Below are 15314 nucleotides of genomic sequence, written 5' to 3' on the forward strand. Positions count from 1 at the left end.
AAAACCACAATAGTCATATTAGAACAGTCAGCATAATAAAACAGTCGTAACAAAGTACATAAAATACACATCAGGTGTTAAAGGTAAAATAAGGCATGAAAAAAAAATCGTGCTTTCCTTTCGATAGATGACTACCGCCATCTATCGAAAGGAGCCAAAAGATAGCGTCTTTCCCGTGCTGATTATCTTGTTTTCTCGTTCTTCTGACTCCATTACCTCGATTGCTTTCATCTGGAGAAAGTGCGGTCCCATTCAGAACAAGTGAAAGAAAAACGATGCGTAGAGCTCATAGCGTGGAAGAGGAAGTAAAAAAGACCACTTCCGCCACAGTTTCGATCACGTGACCAACGTCAGGTTCAATGTGGTTCCGCTTGTCGCGCGTAAAGCCAGGTAAAGCCGTAAAGTTTGCCAAAAATGTGATCGTGGATTGTATGATACCTTTCATCTTGTGTTCCTTTTGAGTTTCTAGACTCATGCTTAATCATGCCCGGCCGATACTGTTCCGCGAAGTGGTGTAACAACTCGAGCCGCCCGAGCACCTTGACGGACAAGTCCTTCCATCTCTTCCCCCAAGACAGCAGGTAATAAATACGGTTTAGTTTTCTTCCTCCGTGCCTGATTATCTGTCGCAATTAATACAACCGCGCGGGGCCACCGGCTACGCTGTTGGGGGTCAGTGGTTGCCCACAAGTTGTGGTGGAGGGTATTCAGAAGCCCATTCAAACCTGTGCCAAAAAGAAACGCAGCGCGCGCCAACCCCCCAAGAATGTTCTCAAACAATGTCTCACTGGACTCTGTTTGACCGTGTATTATTCTGTGTGATTCTCGGCATCTTCCTTCTCCTGGATTGAACCTACATGTTTCAAAAACAACAAATTCTTGACCTATACGGCCGCATAGTGAAGCGCAGTCAACAATCTGCAATCTCTCCCCATCTAATCCCAGTATCGATTACTGTTATGTTATGTATTTAGACTTTATATACATTATGTATATAGTAGGCATAACTGTTCATAGCAGACCTGGCTGGGCTGGCTGGGCTCGAACTTTTTGAGTGAACATATTCTGCCGCACTCTAGGACAGGAAAGAGTCCTGCAGAATTGTTATGAATCGAAGACTGTACTGCGCTGGACTGGCTTCACCCAGACCTACGAACAGAGATGTTATACAAGCAAGAAATACTAGCGCTGCGGGGAAGACAAGGTGTAAGCGAATTTGAACCGCAAGAAACCGTCTCGTCTGCAATTATCCAGCAGGCCGCAAGTGGCTACCTGGTGTTGTCACTGAGATCACAGGTCCGGTGTTGTACAAGGTTCGCATTATCGACGGTCGTTTTGGAAGCGACACATAGACCAAATCCAGAGTTGGGAGTGGAGCATGCATATGGTGGAGGAGCTGCAACAACAGCAGTGTCCCTTATCATGCGAGCCACGACTTTTGGATGAGCCAGTGGAAAATTGTCCGCTCTCAACGAGTAAGGCGGACTTTTCCGCGCAGCCAGCCACTTCAGAGGAAACGCCAGTGGCAACACCTTCCCCACAACTTTCGCCTGCTTCAGAACCAAGACGCCAGGCAGTGTTGCCAACCTCAGCGCCCGTGCAAGAACGGTCGAGTTATTCCCAGCAACAGCAGCAACGTCCTAACTATGTGACCTGGGGGGAGGGATGTTATGTGCTGGCAATGGTGAAGACTGCCACGAAGCGGGATGTGTTCGTGCTCTCGAGTAGACTCTCGCTGATCCAGCCCAGCCACGTCGGCTATGGACCGCTATGCTTGCTATGTAGATAATGTATATAAAGTCTAAATACATAACAGTTACGTTGTATACAGTTGCTTGGTTCTGGGGCACCTAAGAACATCAAACTGTAAGGAACAATTCCTCTAGCAAGATGAGTTCATCCTCACGCAGTATTTTGAGGAATGTATATGAACTGTGTTTTAGAGGAACAATATGAACATTATGACTGGGAAGTATCTTGCTGTTGCTGGAAGTTTTATTTAAAGTTTTAGTGCTCAGAGGACCTCATCTTGATTTGATTTGAAGTTAACAGTGTATGAAAATAAAGCTCTCAGGTTACCTTTCCACATCGCTTTTTATGGGAACCAAAAGCACTTCTCCTGTTATAGCCCCTTCCCCTTAGCAAATATTGTGTGCTCAGTGCACACTCGCAGAGCGGTTTCCTGCACCCCTCACAGAATGCAAGCGATCTCTCCATGTGCCGCTTGTACATCCGGAGCAGGTGGAGCACTCGCCGAGCATCTCCAACCGATCCGCAGGAAAGTGGCGGGCCGTGTCGGGCGATCCGGTGAAGTTCTCTGCACTACTTGCTCAGGAGAAGTTTGATCTGTAGTCGCTTGCAGCATTTCGGTTTCAATATTTGTGTCAGTGTTGGTATCACAGCCACGAAAGCAATTGCACCAGCGGCACTTGATGATAGAAAGTTGTGAGAATATTGGAGGGATGTGTTACTATTACAAGGTCAGTTACGTGTTGTTCGAAGGTCGGCGAAGTGGTACGACGCGGCACTGAGGTGTCCGTGTTCTCGCCAAACAGCCGGAGTAGCAATCAAGATGCGTAAAAAGTCGCTCTTGCTCAGGGGTATGCTTATTATTCCCTCGGAAGGGCACGTCGATCAGTTGCCTCATAAGATAAGGCAGTACATGCGAGCTGCGCTCAACCAGCACGCCGACTTTTGGGCTGAACGTGGGCATTGTAGGGGCGGTGGTGGTGGAGAGAACAGTTGGAGCATTGCTGTAGCAGGAGCACTGACAGCCTCACAGCGGAAAGGTCAGCGAGCAGAGCAGCCCCGTCGGCTGCATTGCTTGATCGCTCCACCACCGAGACCTGATGCACCAAGTCCAAAATCTGTGAGCGCTCGCCATTTGCAAGGGAAGCGGGCTATTAGTTTCATTTTAAATCTTGCTGTACTCTGTTCACCCCCTAATCTGATTGTGCTGTGGGAGGTGCGCACTTGCCGGACCAATTAAGTGCCTCCCTTTCATCACCTGACCGCACTCTCCGCACACAAGTATGAGCAGGAGCGGGATCACAGGGAGAAAGATTGACGCGCGACGTGTGCAAATGGGGCACGTAGCTTCCACCGCACTGTCAGCTTAGGGGTGAGTAGAGTATAGCTCCCCACGTGTAGGGTAAGTAACAAAACTTACCAAGTGGCGTTTCTGTTCGCTGCAGGTACCCAAAGTGGGTGGCCTACGCCAACCTGCAGAAAGACACCCCCACGAAACGAGCCAAGGGGCGTTTTCTTTGTTCCGACCACTTTGAAGACTCCGCTTTTTTCTCTTTGTCTGGAGGAAAGAGACGGCTGCTTCGTAATGCAGTGCCTTCAGTTCCCGTCACCAATCCCAGACTGCGGCAGCTTGTGCCACCAGGTATGTTTGTGTCTGGCTCCATCCGTAGTGCAAAGAAATTGAACTCTGATGCAAGCGAGTTCGATGAGGTTCACTGTCAGTGATGATGTTGCAAGATTGAGGCCTATGAAAAAAGCGGAAACAGCTTGTCTTTTACAGGGTGTGTTTTTCTTGCGAGACCGGTAAATGCAGACCGTGGCTGGCTGCGGTCCCTCTGGGATTTATGGATTGATTAAAAGTGTCGTCATTGCAAGTTTCAGTCGAAAGCTGTGTCGGTGGTGTGTAATGAAACAAATATCTCGCCATGTATTTTTAATCGACACCTATTCAAGTGGGCAAAATTTGAATTCGTGGGTGGAAATTCCAACTTCTACACCGCTTGATGCTTTGCGTTCCACTCGTTTATGTCCTGCAAATTATTCAAAACTAAAGGTATGGTGCTCGTGCAGCACAAGCTGTCTTGTCCAACGTCAGTGCCATCCTGGCTGCAAGCAAAAGATGTATGCATCGCACAATGCTCAGTGGAACAGTCCAGTGGTGCCCAGTCAGGCGACACAATCGCCTTTTGCCCCAAGGTATTATTTCAAGTACCCCTTGAAAGAAAAAAAATAAACTGATTGGTTGAAGTGAGGGAGGCTGTTCACTCTAGGTAGAAATTGCAGCTGGATTGTGGACACCGAAGTAACTTCGTCGGCTTGTCGATCATCGCTTATAGCCCCTGCTAGAGCATTGCACGAGCCTACGTTTTTAGGGTCAGCCCGGACCCGGCCCAATAGGATGCCTACTTGATCAGGCCCGGCCCGGGTCCAAGGCGTGAGCCTCATCACTTAAAGGGGCCCTGCAATCATATTTAAGTGTCTACCTTTTTTGCGGTTTCCACGTCTTTTGGGGTTCGGGCAAGCCAGTGGACACGGAGAGAGTAACTAAGTATCAGTGTGTCATATTTTAACCAAACGACGCGGAAACCTCCTCCATCGACGAGGGCGACCCGCGTTGCCGAAAGCGCGCAATATGTGACGTCTGGTCCTGGGCTTACTACTGGTCAGAGCCGCTAAAAGCTTTTTCGTAGTCGAAATACAAAATATAAGTGTCACGAACCGTTTCAATAGTGTATGAAAGTAGTTTTTGTTCGGTATTTTTGATCAGAAAAGAAACAAATGCGGTTTATAAAGTACGGAAACAAGAAAAGATCCATCGACAAACCCGCCACCAAGCGGCGGAAAAAACGGCGCATACCAGAAAGGGCTAGTGGAATAAGGCTCCGACGAACGGTGAGTGTAGAAAGGTCACGGATGTACGCGGCGGCGCTGCGGTCGTATACCGGCTCGGGGATCTGAGCGTTCCGAAGGCTTTCGGCGCGGGCTTGGCTAGCGATTTGGCCATTTGGTGGTATGGCAGCGCGAAGTGGCTCCCATTCTGAACTGATCTTTACCCCATATTTGCTGTCGTTTGTGGTCAATGAAGTGTTATGCCGAATTAGTCTTTAATCGTGGATCAAATGCAATGCGAACCGCCGTGGCCGCCCGCTTCATACGGCCTATCCAACACGTGCTTTAGTGGCGCCCTCTCGAGCCGTCGGCACGGAGTGCGGCAGCCGTGAATGCTCGATGAGCTCACTACTCCTCCTCTAGTTCACGGCCACTCAAGCCAGGACCTAAGACGTCATGAAGGAAGTTATTTTTTGCTTGTTTTTGTCATTCTAATTTGCCTATAACTTTTAAAATAAAGCGAAATTTGAGAAAAGAAAAGTTTCTTTAACTTACTACGTTCGGCGCACTCAGGTTCGGTGCAAATTAAAAACCAGTCAAAAGCTTGTTGTAGGGCCCCTTTAAATATAAAGATGCCCTGGAAAGATGTTGGTGCATTTGACTCATTTAGCCTAGTTTGTATGGCAGACACTGTCATATCGCAATCACGTGGTGAACCTTCGAAGCTTACACAAATATAAAAAAACATAGCTTATATTTTGTAGGCAGAGGGCATTTTTTTTCTTTCTTCAAGGGTCTCAAAAAGAAAGGGAAAGACAATCCTGCCGTCCCCTGTGACCGGATTGCCTTCGTCGTCATGCCTGCTGACAGCTGTGCCACTGTGCTGATGAGATCCCTAGGATTCTTCTCTGTATCTTCTTGTGGGCTTTCTTAGTCCAAGACAGCTTTCCTTGTTTCTAAGATTTTTTAGCGACGTGGTAGCGAGTTGGCACTTTGTCTTTTTTGTTTCTTTCAAATTTAGACGATGGTTGCATTATCGTTTTCTTAATGTTTTAGAAAGTGTGGTACATCATTGCCCAAGCCCGGCCCGGACCCCAAAAATAATCCCTGCTACTCTGCCCAGGCCCAGCGTGGGCCTGGAAACAATCTGTGCTACCCGGCCTGGCCTGCAGGCTGTCCTGGGTAGAACAGATTGTTTTCGGCTTTTGGGTTGGCCCGGCCCCATGCAGAGCTCTAGCTCCCACCTCGTAAGAAGGTGCATGGGTGACTGCCGAGACTGTCGTAATGGTTGGATGGTCTCAGTCGGCAGGCATCTGCGTCCTTACCAGTGGGTCCATCCAATAACTGACAGTTGTGGTGATCACCATTGTGCAAAGTGGTGGTGATGTGCTTAGAACGCAAGGGCTGCAAAGTTGCTGCGGTGTCTACAATTCAGCTGCGATTCAGGTCTTGACTGAGGGGCCCCGCCTGCCCGGGGTGAGAGTTGGACAGTGTTCATCACTGCGCTAATTGGCCTCGAATGCCAACCCGAACATTTTCCACAAACATTGATTCTTACCGAGCAGTCGACTAGCGGCATAGCACTCATGTCCAACTCAGGAACTGGACGTAGCCAACATGGTTGAGAACCGCGGATACGTCTCGCTGAAAAGGTAGGAAGCTTTCCATAGGGGAGGAATGAAAATATAGTTTGCTTTTTACTTTCAACTTTTGACAGCGAAAAACAGGTTTATAACTGTCTGCCCTTGTGTGCAGTTTTATTTTGTCTTGCTAAGTGGTGTGCAGATGCTCAAATTAAAACTACTATTGTTTCATGTTTTCTTGTATTTGTGAAATGCAGCTAAGTTTGCATTATTTCATTCTGAATGCTCTGCCTAAAACCTACGAGTTAGGGACTCTAAACAGTCGTGAGCATGCCACACCTAAGGAGTCCTGAAATGCTATGTCCAATTTCTAGACCTTAGACAAGGACGAGGAATATTCAGAGCAGTCCAGTCAAGTGCGAGGAAAGACTGTGTGTTAGCACTGGCGCCAAAGGAGAACTATAGGGATGGCGAGCGTTCGAAAAAGCGCCTTTGGCGCATTGGAATGCAAGGAGGGGCACGCCAGTCGACGGGGAAACAGAGATTGTGCAGAGTGCACGCGATGACGAGGCAGTCAAGCGCGCTCTATCGTTGGTTGATGTTGGGAGTAAACAAAAGCAGGTGCACGCATCTGGAGAGTAAACAAACGCTCTGGAGAGTAAACAAATGCACAAGGTGCACAAAGAGCAGACAAACTTGCACTCCATATAGACGACGAAGATGACATCACCACACTCCTTGACTGGATGTCCCATTATGCACCGTCCTCTCCTTCATAAATATCATGGAAAGTGGTCCGCCTTTCTAAAGTTGTGATCTCTTGTAACTGCAGGGACACTGGCGCTGTCTGTCCGATGGACCGGAAAAAGTTCTAACCCGTGTACATATTTCTACAGCTTTTTATGCATAATTTTTTCCCTGTGGACTTGAAATAATTTTTAGAGTGTTTAAGCAATTATTTCTCGTAAATAGTCTGTAGATTTGATCTCACAAATAGGGCGAAACCTTCAGTCTGGTTATCTGCAGGTTGGAAGTGTTAGGCCTACCTGATGGATGGCACCGGTGTGCCAGCGGTGACGAAAGATCACAAAACTCGCGGCACAGTCAAACATAGATGCGTGAATTAGCTCGTATCTCGTGGGTTTCACGTCCAACGTATGTTGCAGCTTAGCTGCCCCTAAAAACAAATGCTGTCTTTGCAGAGTTTTTTTGCTCCTCGGGGTCTGCATCCAAGCCAGATGAAGTAGCAACTACAGCCCGGGCAGTTCCTCCCGGACCTCCAGAAGTGTCAGCCGTGACTCCGGAATCGTTGGGCGTTTTACCAGAAGAAGCACAAGCTGCACCTACAGAAGTGGCTGCTGTGGATTCGAAGGCTTCGTCCGTCGTCCCAGGGGTGTCAACTGTGACTTCAGAAATACCAGTTGTCGCCCCAAATCTACCAGCCGTATCTACAAATGCAGAGGTTGTGTCTCCGGGAGTGCCATCTACGGCCCTGATAATGCTAACCGTTCCTCGAGAAGTACCGACGACGTCCCTGGAAGTGTCGACTGCGGTTCCAGATGTTTCAGCCGCGACTCCAGGAGCACCAAATGCGGTTCCAGAAACGCGTGCAAAAGGTGAAAATGAGCTATGGGTAGTACTTTCCTGCTGCAGTGTAGTGTAGTTCCCATGAGTCGTTAGCTATTTCTGTATAGTGCAGGGAGTTCCCGAGAAAAGAGAACCGTGTTGTTTTTTTGGCCCGGGTAAATAACCTGTACATTGCAGGAAGCTGGATAGAATGCAAAAGTTAGAGAAGATGACATTGCTTTTATAAAAAGAAATAACACTGTGGGTGCATATAGCATTCATTTCAGCAAAAAAAGACATCTTGGCAAGGAAGATGATGTTTTTTTACTCGCTGACAAGTTTTTTTGTTGTTTTTTTCTACTAAAATAGATACTGCAGGGGCCCACATTGTCATTTGTTAAAAGTTGATGATATTGAGCTTAGGTGGACATTGGCTTATAGAGAAATTTAATTTTTCTCAATTACCTTTTGATCCAGGTGACGTCATGTTCTCAAACGTTTGCGTTTTATCCCAACCGCTAGCGTCACATTCTCACAAAGTTTGAGCTTCCTGCGATGCCTGGTTTATTTAATCGAGCCGAAGAATGCTGTTCTCGTTCTTCGGAAACTCCCTGTAGATACCTACGGGTGTCATTTTGGTCACCGTTGTGTTGGCATGTGCTGCTAAGCTCGTGCAGTCCAAGTACTTGATTTGACAGTGTCCGGCAGCCTACTTCTCCGAAAACACCAATTTGCAGCACGCAAAAGCAGCCATCGAGCTGCCAGAAGGGTGTCGCACGAACGTATTGTCCGAAATAAGATAAAAAAACGAAAATTTAACAGCTTAAGAGCAGATTGTACAGAAAGCACCCAGGAACAGCGCTGCGACTGCTGTGTACAGTGAGTGGTTGACATTATTGCAATATCTGCCAAATTTCGTCCGTCGATTCCTTCGGCCTTCCCACCTTTCAGAAACAAAATGCTTCGATTAAGTTGCGAATGACACAGCCATGACATGATCAGTACTTCTCCTACACTAGTAGAAGCAGGGCTCTGAACACGTAGCACACCAAAGCTGCTGGGTGATGGAAGCGGATGTGCCTGAAGCACACTTTTTAACGTGTATACGCGAGTGGTGTCTTGCATGCGCTAGGCGGACCGGCTGGCGACGGCTTCGAGAAACTTTACGAATTTGCCAACACCTTGCAGCTGGCAAAAGCCACACCGTCCTCCATCATCGGTGGCTAAGCGTAACATGAAACCTTGCAACGTCGGTGCAGTTATTGTTCTTCAACAAGTGTTTGCCAGACAAAAATGCGGGTAACGTGCAACTTTAGTGCCTCGCTTTGTTTCAACTTCCCCCCTGGACACTTTTTTTTTTTTTTTCAAGACTTTTATTTTGAGTTATCTCAAATACAGGGTGCAACGCAATTAGCACAAAAAAGTCGTTGCTGGTTTTTTTTTTCTTTTCTTTTAGGTTTTGAAAAATGTTATCAAAACCACTATGGTTGCTCACAGAGTGACAATGGCAGGGTGTGCCTTTTTTTAACGCCCAGCCTCCAGCGCGCACTCCGTGCCTTCTGCCTTGCTTCAACTACTTGCGCAAGCTCGAGGAGCACGAGACGAGATGCCGAAGCATTGTCCAAGGTAGAAAGCACACTGGAGAAGGGACAATTGAACCTATTCCCTGCCATACTCACCTTGTCAGTGACTATGTGCAGTGGGGTGGGCTTGTCCAGGGCAATGGCTTTGACGGTGAAGTCTGGCATTCGAAAGTACTAGATAGGAGTAATATGGATGGCAGTTGGCTTGTAGCGTTGCCCTTCAACCGGAAGGATGAGCAAGAGATCTAAATAGCTCGAGCAATTCGATGCAGCCGAACCGTCCCTTGTAACGACCAATATAAAAAGACACAGATAAAGTGAAGCGTAGCTTTGTGCTCGTAATACTAATACATAAGTGCATTTGAGGTACAACGTAGCGAGCGATCTGACATGGAGATTGTCCCCGATGAACTTGACATTTCTATGGTTAGGTTCTACTGCAGAGACGGATGAAGCATGTGCAGGCCCGAAGAGCGATGTGATGGCGAGTTGTGCTGCGGCTTTGTGGTCATGGTCTAAAACATTTTTCTTGCAGTGCGCACAAAGCTGGTTTCTGTGCGAAATTCCGAGACACCCGGGGAAAAGACCATGCGGCGTAAGCGCCCAAGGGACCGGTCCGTCGGAAATCCCAGCGTCCTTAGCGAAGGAATGCTGCGTTGTGAGTTTGGTTAAATACTACTTTAGGTTATAATAAAGGCGATAGTGATTATTGTATTGATGTACACCAGGGCATACCGTGAAATTCTGAGAGAACGCCCGCCCCAGAGAGATTGCCCATCCCGTTTTTCTGACTAAATGTCTGAAAGACAAAAATTCCGAAACTTCGCCCACCCCCGGGTTTCCGTCGGACGTCACGCGATGTCCGTCAGGAATCGCATTTGCGTGCAATCTGCTGTACCGGTACGTCTGATAAGCGAGTACATAGCGGGTTCTCACGTTTTTGTCTGCAATCTGTGCATGCAGTATCGGCTCCCGTAACACACGAGTTGTTCCCGCGTGTATATTTCATTGCGAAATGCACATGTGCTGCGTCCGCGATCTGCGGTATTTGTTCCCGAGACGAGAGTTTTTTGCAGATTCCCACGTTTTTATCTGCAACCTGCACGCGCGATACCGATTCCCGTAACACACGAGTTGCTCCCGCGTGTATATTGCATCATGAAATATGATTCCGGTGCATCCGCGATCTGCGGTATTCGTTCCCGTGACACACAAGTTTGTAGCGGATTCCCGCATTTTTGTCAACGATCTGCGCGCGCGATATCGGTTCCTGTAACAGCCAAGTCTGTAGTGAGTTTCCGCATGCTGATTGCGCCATAAAACGTGAATCTGCTGCGTCCGCGATTTGCGATATTCGTTCCCCTGAGATGCGAGTTTCGGCGGGTTTCCGCAAGTCCTTCGCACAGTGAAACTGGAATCTGCTGTGTCCGCAACTTCCTTTCCCGTGACGCAGGAGTTTGTAGCGAATTCCCACATGTTTATCGCATGATAAAACTGGAATTTGTGATGTCCGCTATCTGTGGCACCAGTTCCCGCGTCACGTGGGTCGTAGTGGGTGCCCCGGTGTTTATCAATAATTTTTTTTATTAAGTTTTGCATTGGCATCCTCAAAGATAGCCCACACCTTGTTTTTCCCTATTTATCTCTTCATTTTGGGTGGGTGTTCTTTCGGAACTTTACGGTAGTTTTAAAGAGTTAGAAATCTGGTATAAAAAAACAGTTCTAGTTGTGGTACTTATTTGAACCGATACAATTTATTAACGTTTTGGTGGATACATCATCTGGGATTACATCTTTAAAAACTAGTTTTTACTCTAAACGAAGCAGCTTTTGAACTATAGTTTTCATCGCTTTCTGGTGTGACTGTTGTGTAATCTACCGTTTTACTTTGCAATCGCAGCTGTCCTGGCTTCGAATCCGTCAAATTCCTCCTCATCCTCCTCCGCTGCATCTGATGATGACATAGCTCTGAGTAAGTCTTACTCGGTGGGTTTCTTGCTTGCAGTACCTACAAATGCATTAATTTCCCTTAACATTTGCATTATGCCATGTTGGATGTTATTTATGTATTCATTCACTAGTGTTTTTATGAAGTTAATTACGGATTCATTCGCTAATGTCTCTGTCAATCTTAGGTGGGAATACATTCACTAATGTATTTATTAATTTGTAGTAGTCTACTGATATGCCATTGCATAAAGAAGACAGTAAAAGACACACTAATGGGTAGAAGACTGGTGTTGGGAAGTACTTGAAGTACATATTCTGAGAATGTTTAAGAACTTGTACTTAATGTATTTTTTCTGGTACTTCTCGTAGAAAGCACAACTCCCAAGTTCAAAGTACATTCCCCAAATTTGGTCTTTTTAAATTTGTATTACAAAATTATGGTTTTTCAACGAATCAGTGCCTTCTAAGTTGATTGTGTTAAATAGTTTATCAGCGAGAGTAAAACAGCTTTGTGGCCACTTGACTTCATTTAATATTTGCCGTCATTTTCGAACATAACTGATGCACCCCAAATTACCCCTAAGGCAGTGCATACCAGATTAAAATAAAAAAAGAACATTGTATAGGGGAGTGAAATAGCATCATGAAAAATTATGTTAAAAAATATTTGTACTTCACTTTAAAAGTATATTGTACTTATAGTACTTTATTGCAAGTAAAATGTGTTCAGTGTACTTAATACTTTACTTGACGTACATAACCTGTCATTTACTTTGTACTTCAGGTGCTTTCTAGATGTACTCTACCCAACTCTGCAGAAGACATATCTCTAAAATGACATAATATGATCACTACTTGCATATGCATACAAGTAGAAGGCAGGGAAATAGGAAATGGCTTTGTACATGTCTGCAATAGTTGCTGTCCTAGTTTGCAAAGCGCATTGACATGCAGAGCCTATTGATAGAGAGTGTGAGCTACAGAGTGAGGCTAAAATCTCAGAAAAAGAATGAGTCTCAAAACCGCTGGGTGTCGACTAGTACCAACAACGAAGCTTTCCACTTTTTTAAAAAAGGGGGAATTATTTAGTTACAGATTTCGACGGACCAGGGGAGCCATGTGAGCCAGATCCAATCCCACCAAGTACGCCAAGCCAGTCCGACAGTCAGTTAAGTAGCCAAGACAGCCAGGAGCTTCCCCCAGTTGCAAGGAGCAGGAGGCTTAAGCGGCTACAGACATCCAGGCCGCGGACACTCCTAAACGCTTACCGGTCACAGAAGAACTTGAGAAGCTGCGAGATCTCAAGAGCAGAGCTCGTAAAGTATGCTTCACGTTTTCTTTCAAAGCAGGGCTTGGAGATGTTCAGGGTGGAGTTGTACCTGAACCCCCTCAGAGGCTACAGGAAAAAGTGGCCCAGTCACCTCACGGCTTGCGTCTCGAGCCTGTTTTTCCTCGGCCCAACAGCCTACATGAACCTGTCAAAGCTCTTGTCAATACCTCCCGTAAGGGTCCTGCGAGACAGCTTCCGCAGCATGGACCTTGAGCCAGGCGTGGTGCCCGAGATACTAGAAGCCTTGCAGAAAAAGATGGCCCACTGGTCTCTCGAAGACTGCACGTGCGTCTTGCATTTCGACGAAATACCGCTGACCGAGAGTCTGTGCTACGATTTCAAAAGAGACAAAGTGATTGGGTTTGAGGACATCGGCACCAAGAGATCGGACAAGGTCGCCAACACGGCTCTGGTCGTGACCATCTCGGGACTTTCGAAACGATGGACCCAGCCGATTGCCTTTGTACTCTCGCGGACGAAAATTGATGTGGCAGCACTGGAGAAACTGCTCCTTACCTTGATTGAAGAGCTCCAGCCTGCGGGGGTCTTGGTAAAAGCGGTGGTCTGTGACCAAGGTGGGTGCAACTGGGATCTCTCAAGGAAGCTGGGTGTGACGCTCAAAGAGCCGTTCTTCATTGTGAAGGGTGAAAGGGTATATTTCCTCTTTGATGTGCCGCACCTGCTGAGGTGCACGAGAAACAACCTCCGCAATGTCAGTGCTCTCCGCATCGGCGAACACACTGTGAGGTGGTCCCACATGCAAAGTCTGTACGAGCTTCCGCACCCCCTCAGAGGACGGCTTCTGCGGCGAATCACGGACCGTCACATCTACCAGAGCCTTCACGGGAACAAGGTTACGAAATTTGCAGCACAGGTCTTCAGTGGTACGATGTCCCTTGCCATCCTCGTTTTCGTGTCGCTCCTGCAGTTGGACCCGGATGCGGCGCAGACCGCAACGTTCTGTGACAGGATGGACCAACTGTTCGACGTCCTGAACAGCAAGACTGTCTCGCCTTCGAAGCCGGGCAGTTTCGGATTTGCATTGTCGGCTGATCCGGATCCGAAAAAGGCAAGGAAATGCCAGGATCAGCTGGACTTCCTCAAGTCTACGGCCTCCTGGATTTCACAGTGGAAGTTCGACAGCAAGCACCCACCCAACACCATCAGGGGCTGGCAGTTGACCATAACAGCCGTCCTCTGGCTATGGAACGACCTGTGTCAGAACTTCGGTTTTAAGCAGCTCTTCACCCGGCGTCTTAGTCTGGAGCGGTTGGGGGCCTTCCTTCGGAAATGTAGGCAGCAGCACTGGAGCAAAGACACGCCTACCGCCTCTCAGTTCATCGTTGCGTTCAAGAGCATTTTGGTAGATGAGCTCTTCGTCATTCCTGGTCGATCCGACGGCGAAGCCGACATTTCCGTCCTTCTGGCAGAGTTGAAGCGAGTGCCTGTGTCGTCTGCTGCACGCATGGACTCAGAAGAGCAGAGCGAGGATCCTCTGTACGACACTGGCATTACGACGGAGGTGCAGTCAGGCGATCATCACCAACTCGTTCAGGCTAACGTCAGATATGTGTTTGCGGGACGCATCGTTCACCTTTTCCAGAACAGGTTCCCGTGCGGAACGTGCTGCCCGAACCTCATGTCCAGGGACCACAAGTCAACGTCCGAGCACCGGTTACTCGAGTCCCTGAGTACTCAGATCTTCGGAGAACATTCTTCAGGCGTCACCGTCCCGGCGAGCAGCTGCTTCCAGTTTGTGGTAGGGTTGGAGGAGTACTTCGGAAAGTATGTTGCGATCGTCCTGGAACTTGAAAATGTCTCCAAGCAGCTTTGTACTCACCTCATGAGGGTCCCTGACAACCTATTTTGTTCTCCGGTATGTAAAGGAGTGTTTGTGGGCCTGTTCAGTCGCTTGAGGCTGCATTGGCACCTACGCTTGATGAATGCGATGCTCAGGGAGCTTCCTGCCTCAAGGGAGCGGCGGAATCCTAAGTAAGTCTGCAGGCGTGATGTGGGTGTGCCACGGTCCCTGTGTTAATGGGAGTCTTTCCATCAGTAGGCCTATTGCCAAAAATCTTTTGTGGATCTTTTTTCATGCGATATCCTTTTCTAGCTGTAAAGAACCCAAGTTTGCCATGAAAGTCATCTACATACTCGTTTTGTTGTTTGTACCTTCTATGTAAAGTTTTGTATATAAAAATGTGTGGAGATCTAGTTTGGTTGCCGTCTTGCTAGAAAAATAAGACACGGCAATGCCATTGTGTTCATGCTTTAGGTGTATATTGGGCTCTCATTCCACCACAGCTTTTCTGGTAATGTGGTGTGAATTCTGAATGCTTTTGGTGCAGATCTCTGGATTTGGCCTAGCAAACGAGTCTACCTGATTCTAGCCTTTTTTACCAAGCAGCCCCCCACCGACCCTGTTCCCTGAAACGGATTTAACTAAATTTTTTATACTATTGCATTGCATGAAGAACTGAACACCGTACACCTAGAGGATATGACATATCTGTAAATTGTGAAATTCGTCTATGACCGCAGCACTGCGCCAGCATGAGCCGTGTGTCCTGGCAGCACAGCACTGCTTTTCTGCTATTAATGGGCCATATTGGTTTCTTTAGTAGCCACCCATCAGGCATGCATCATATTTTGGATTTGCTCTAAATAGGGGTATTTTCGCGTGTATGGGGGAGAGAAAGCCGTGATGTCGCAAATCCTCGGAGA

General features: G+C 47.5%; 1 protein-coding gene across 2 annotated transcripts; it reads left to right on the forward strand.

The window, feature by feature from the left end:
* The first annotated feature begins 197 nt into the window (after positions 1-197).
* On the forward strand, positions 198-14804 carry LOC8044022 (DNA transposase THAP9). 2 transcript variants are annotated; one of them, XM_040209061.3, is made up of 7 exons: positions 273-581; positions 3195-3391; positions 3820-3945; positions 7364-7777; positions 9846-9968; positions 11211-11282; positions 12350-14804. In XM_040209061.3, exons 1-7 carry the CDS (start codon positions 484-486, stop codon positions 14584-14586), a joined length of 3267 nt encoding a protein of 1088 aa, XP_040064995.2. In that variant the 5' UTR covers positions 273-483; the 3' UTR covers positions 14587-14804. The 2 variants fall into 2 exon arrangements, with proteins under 2 accessions (XP_029849663.3, XP_040064995.2); XM_029993803.4 differs by lacking the exon at positions 3820-3945 and having other exon boundaries at positions 198-581.
* Positions 14805-15314: the final 510 nt, after the last annotated feature.

The sequence above is a fragment of the Ixodes scapularis genome, unplaced genomic scaffold, assembly GCF_016920785.2.
Source record: "Ixodes scapularis isolate PalLabHiFi unplaced genomic scaffold, ASM1692078v2 PGA_scaffold10__122_contigs__length_95168666, whole genome shotgun sequence".
NCBI lineage: Eukaryota > Metazoa > Arthropoda > Arachnida > Ixodida > Ixodidae > Ixodes > Ixodes scapularis.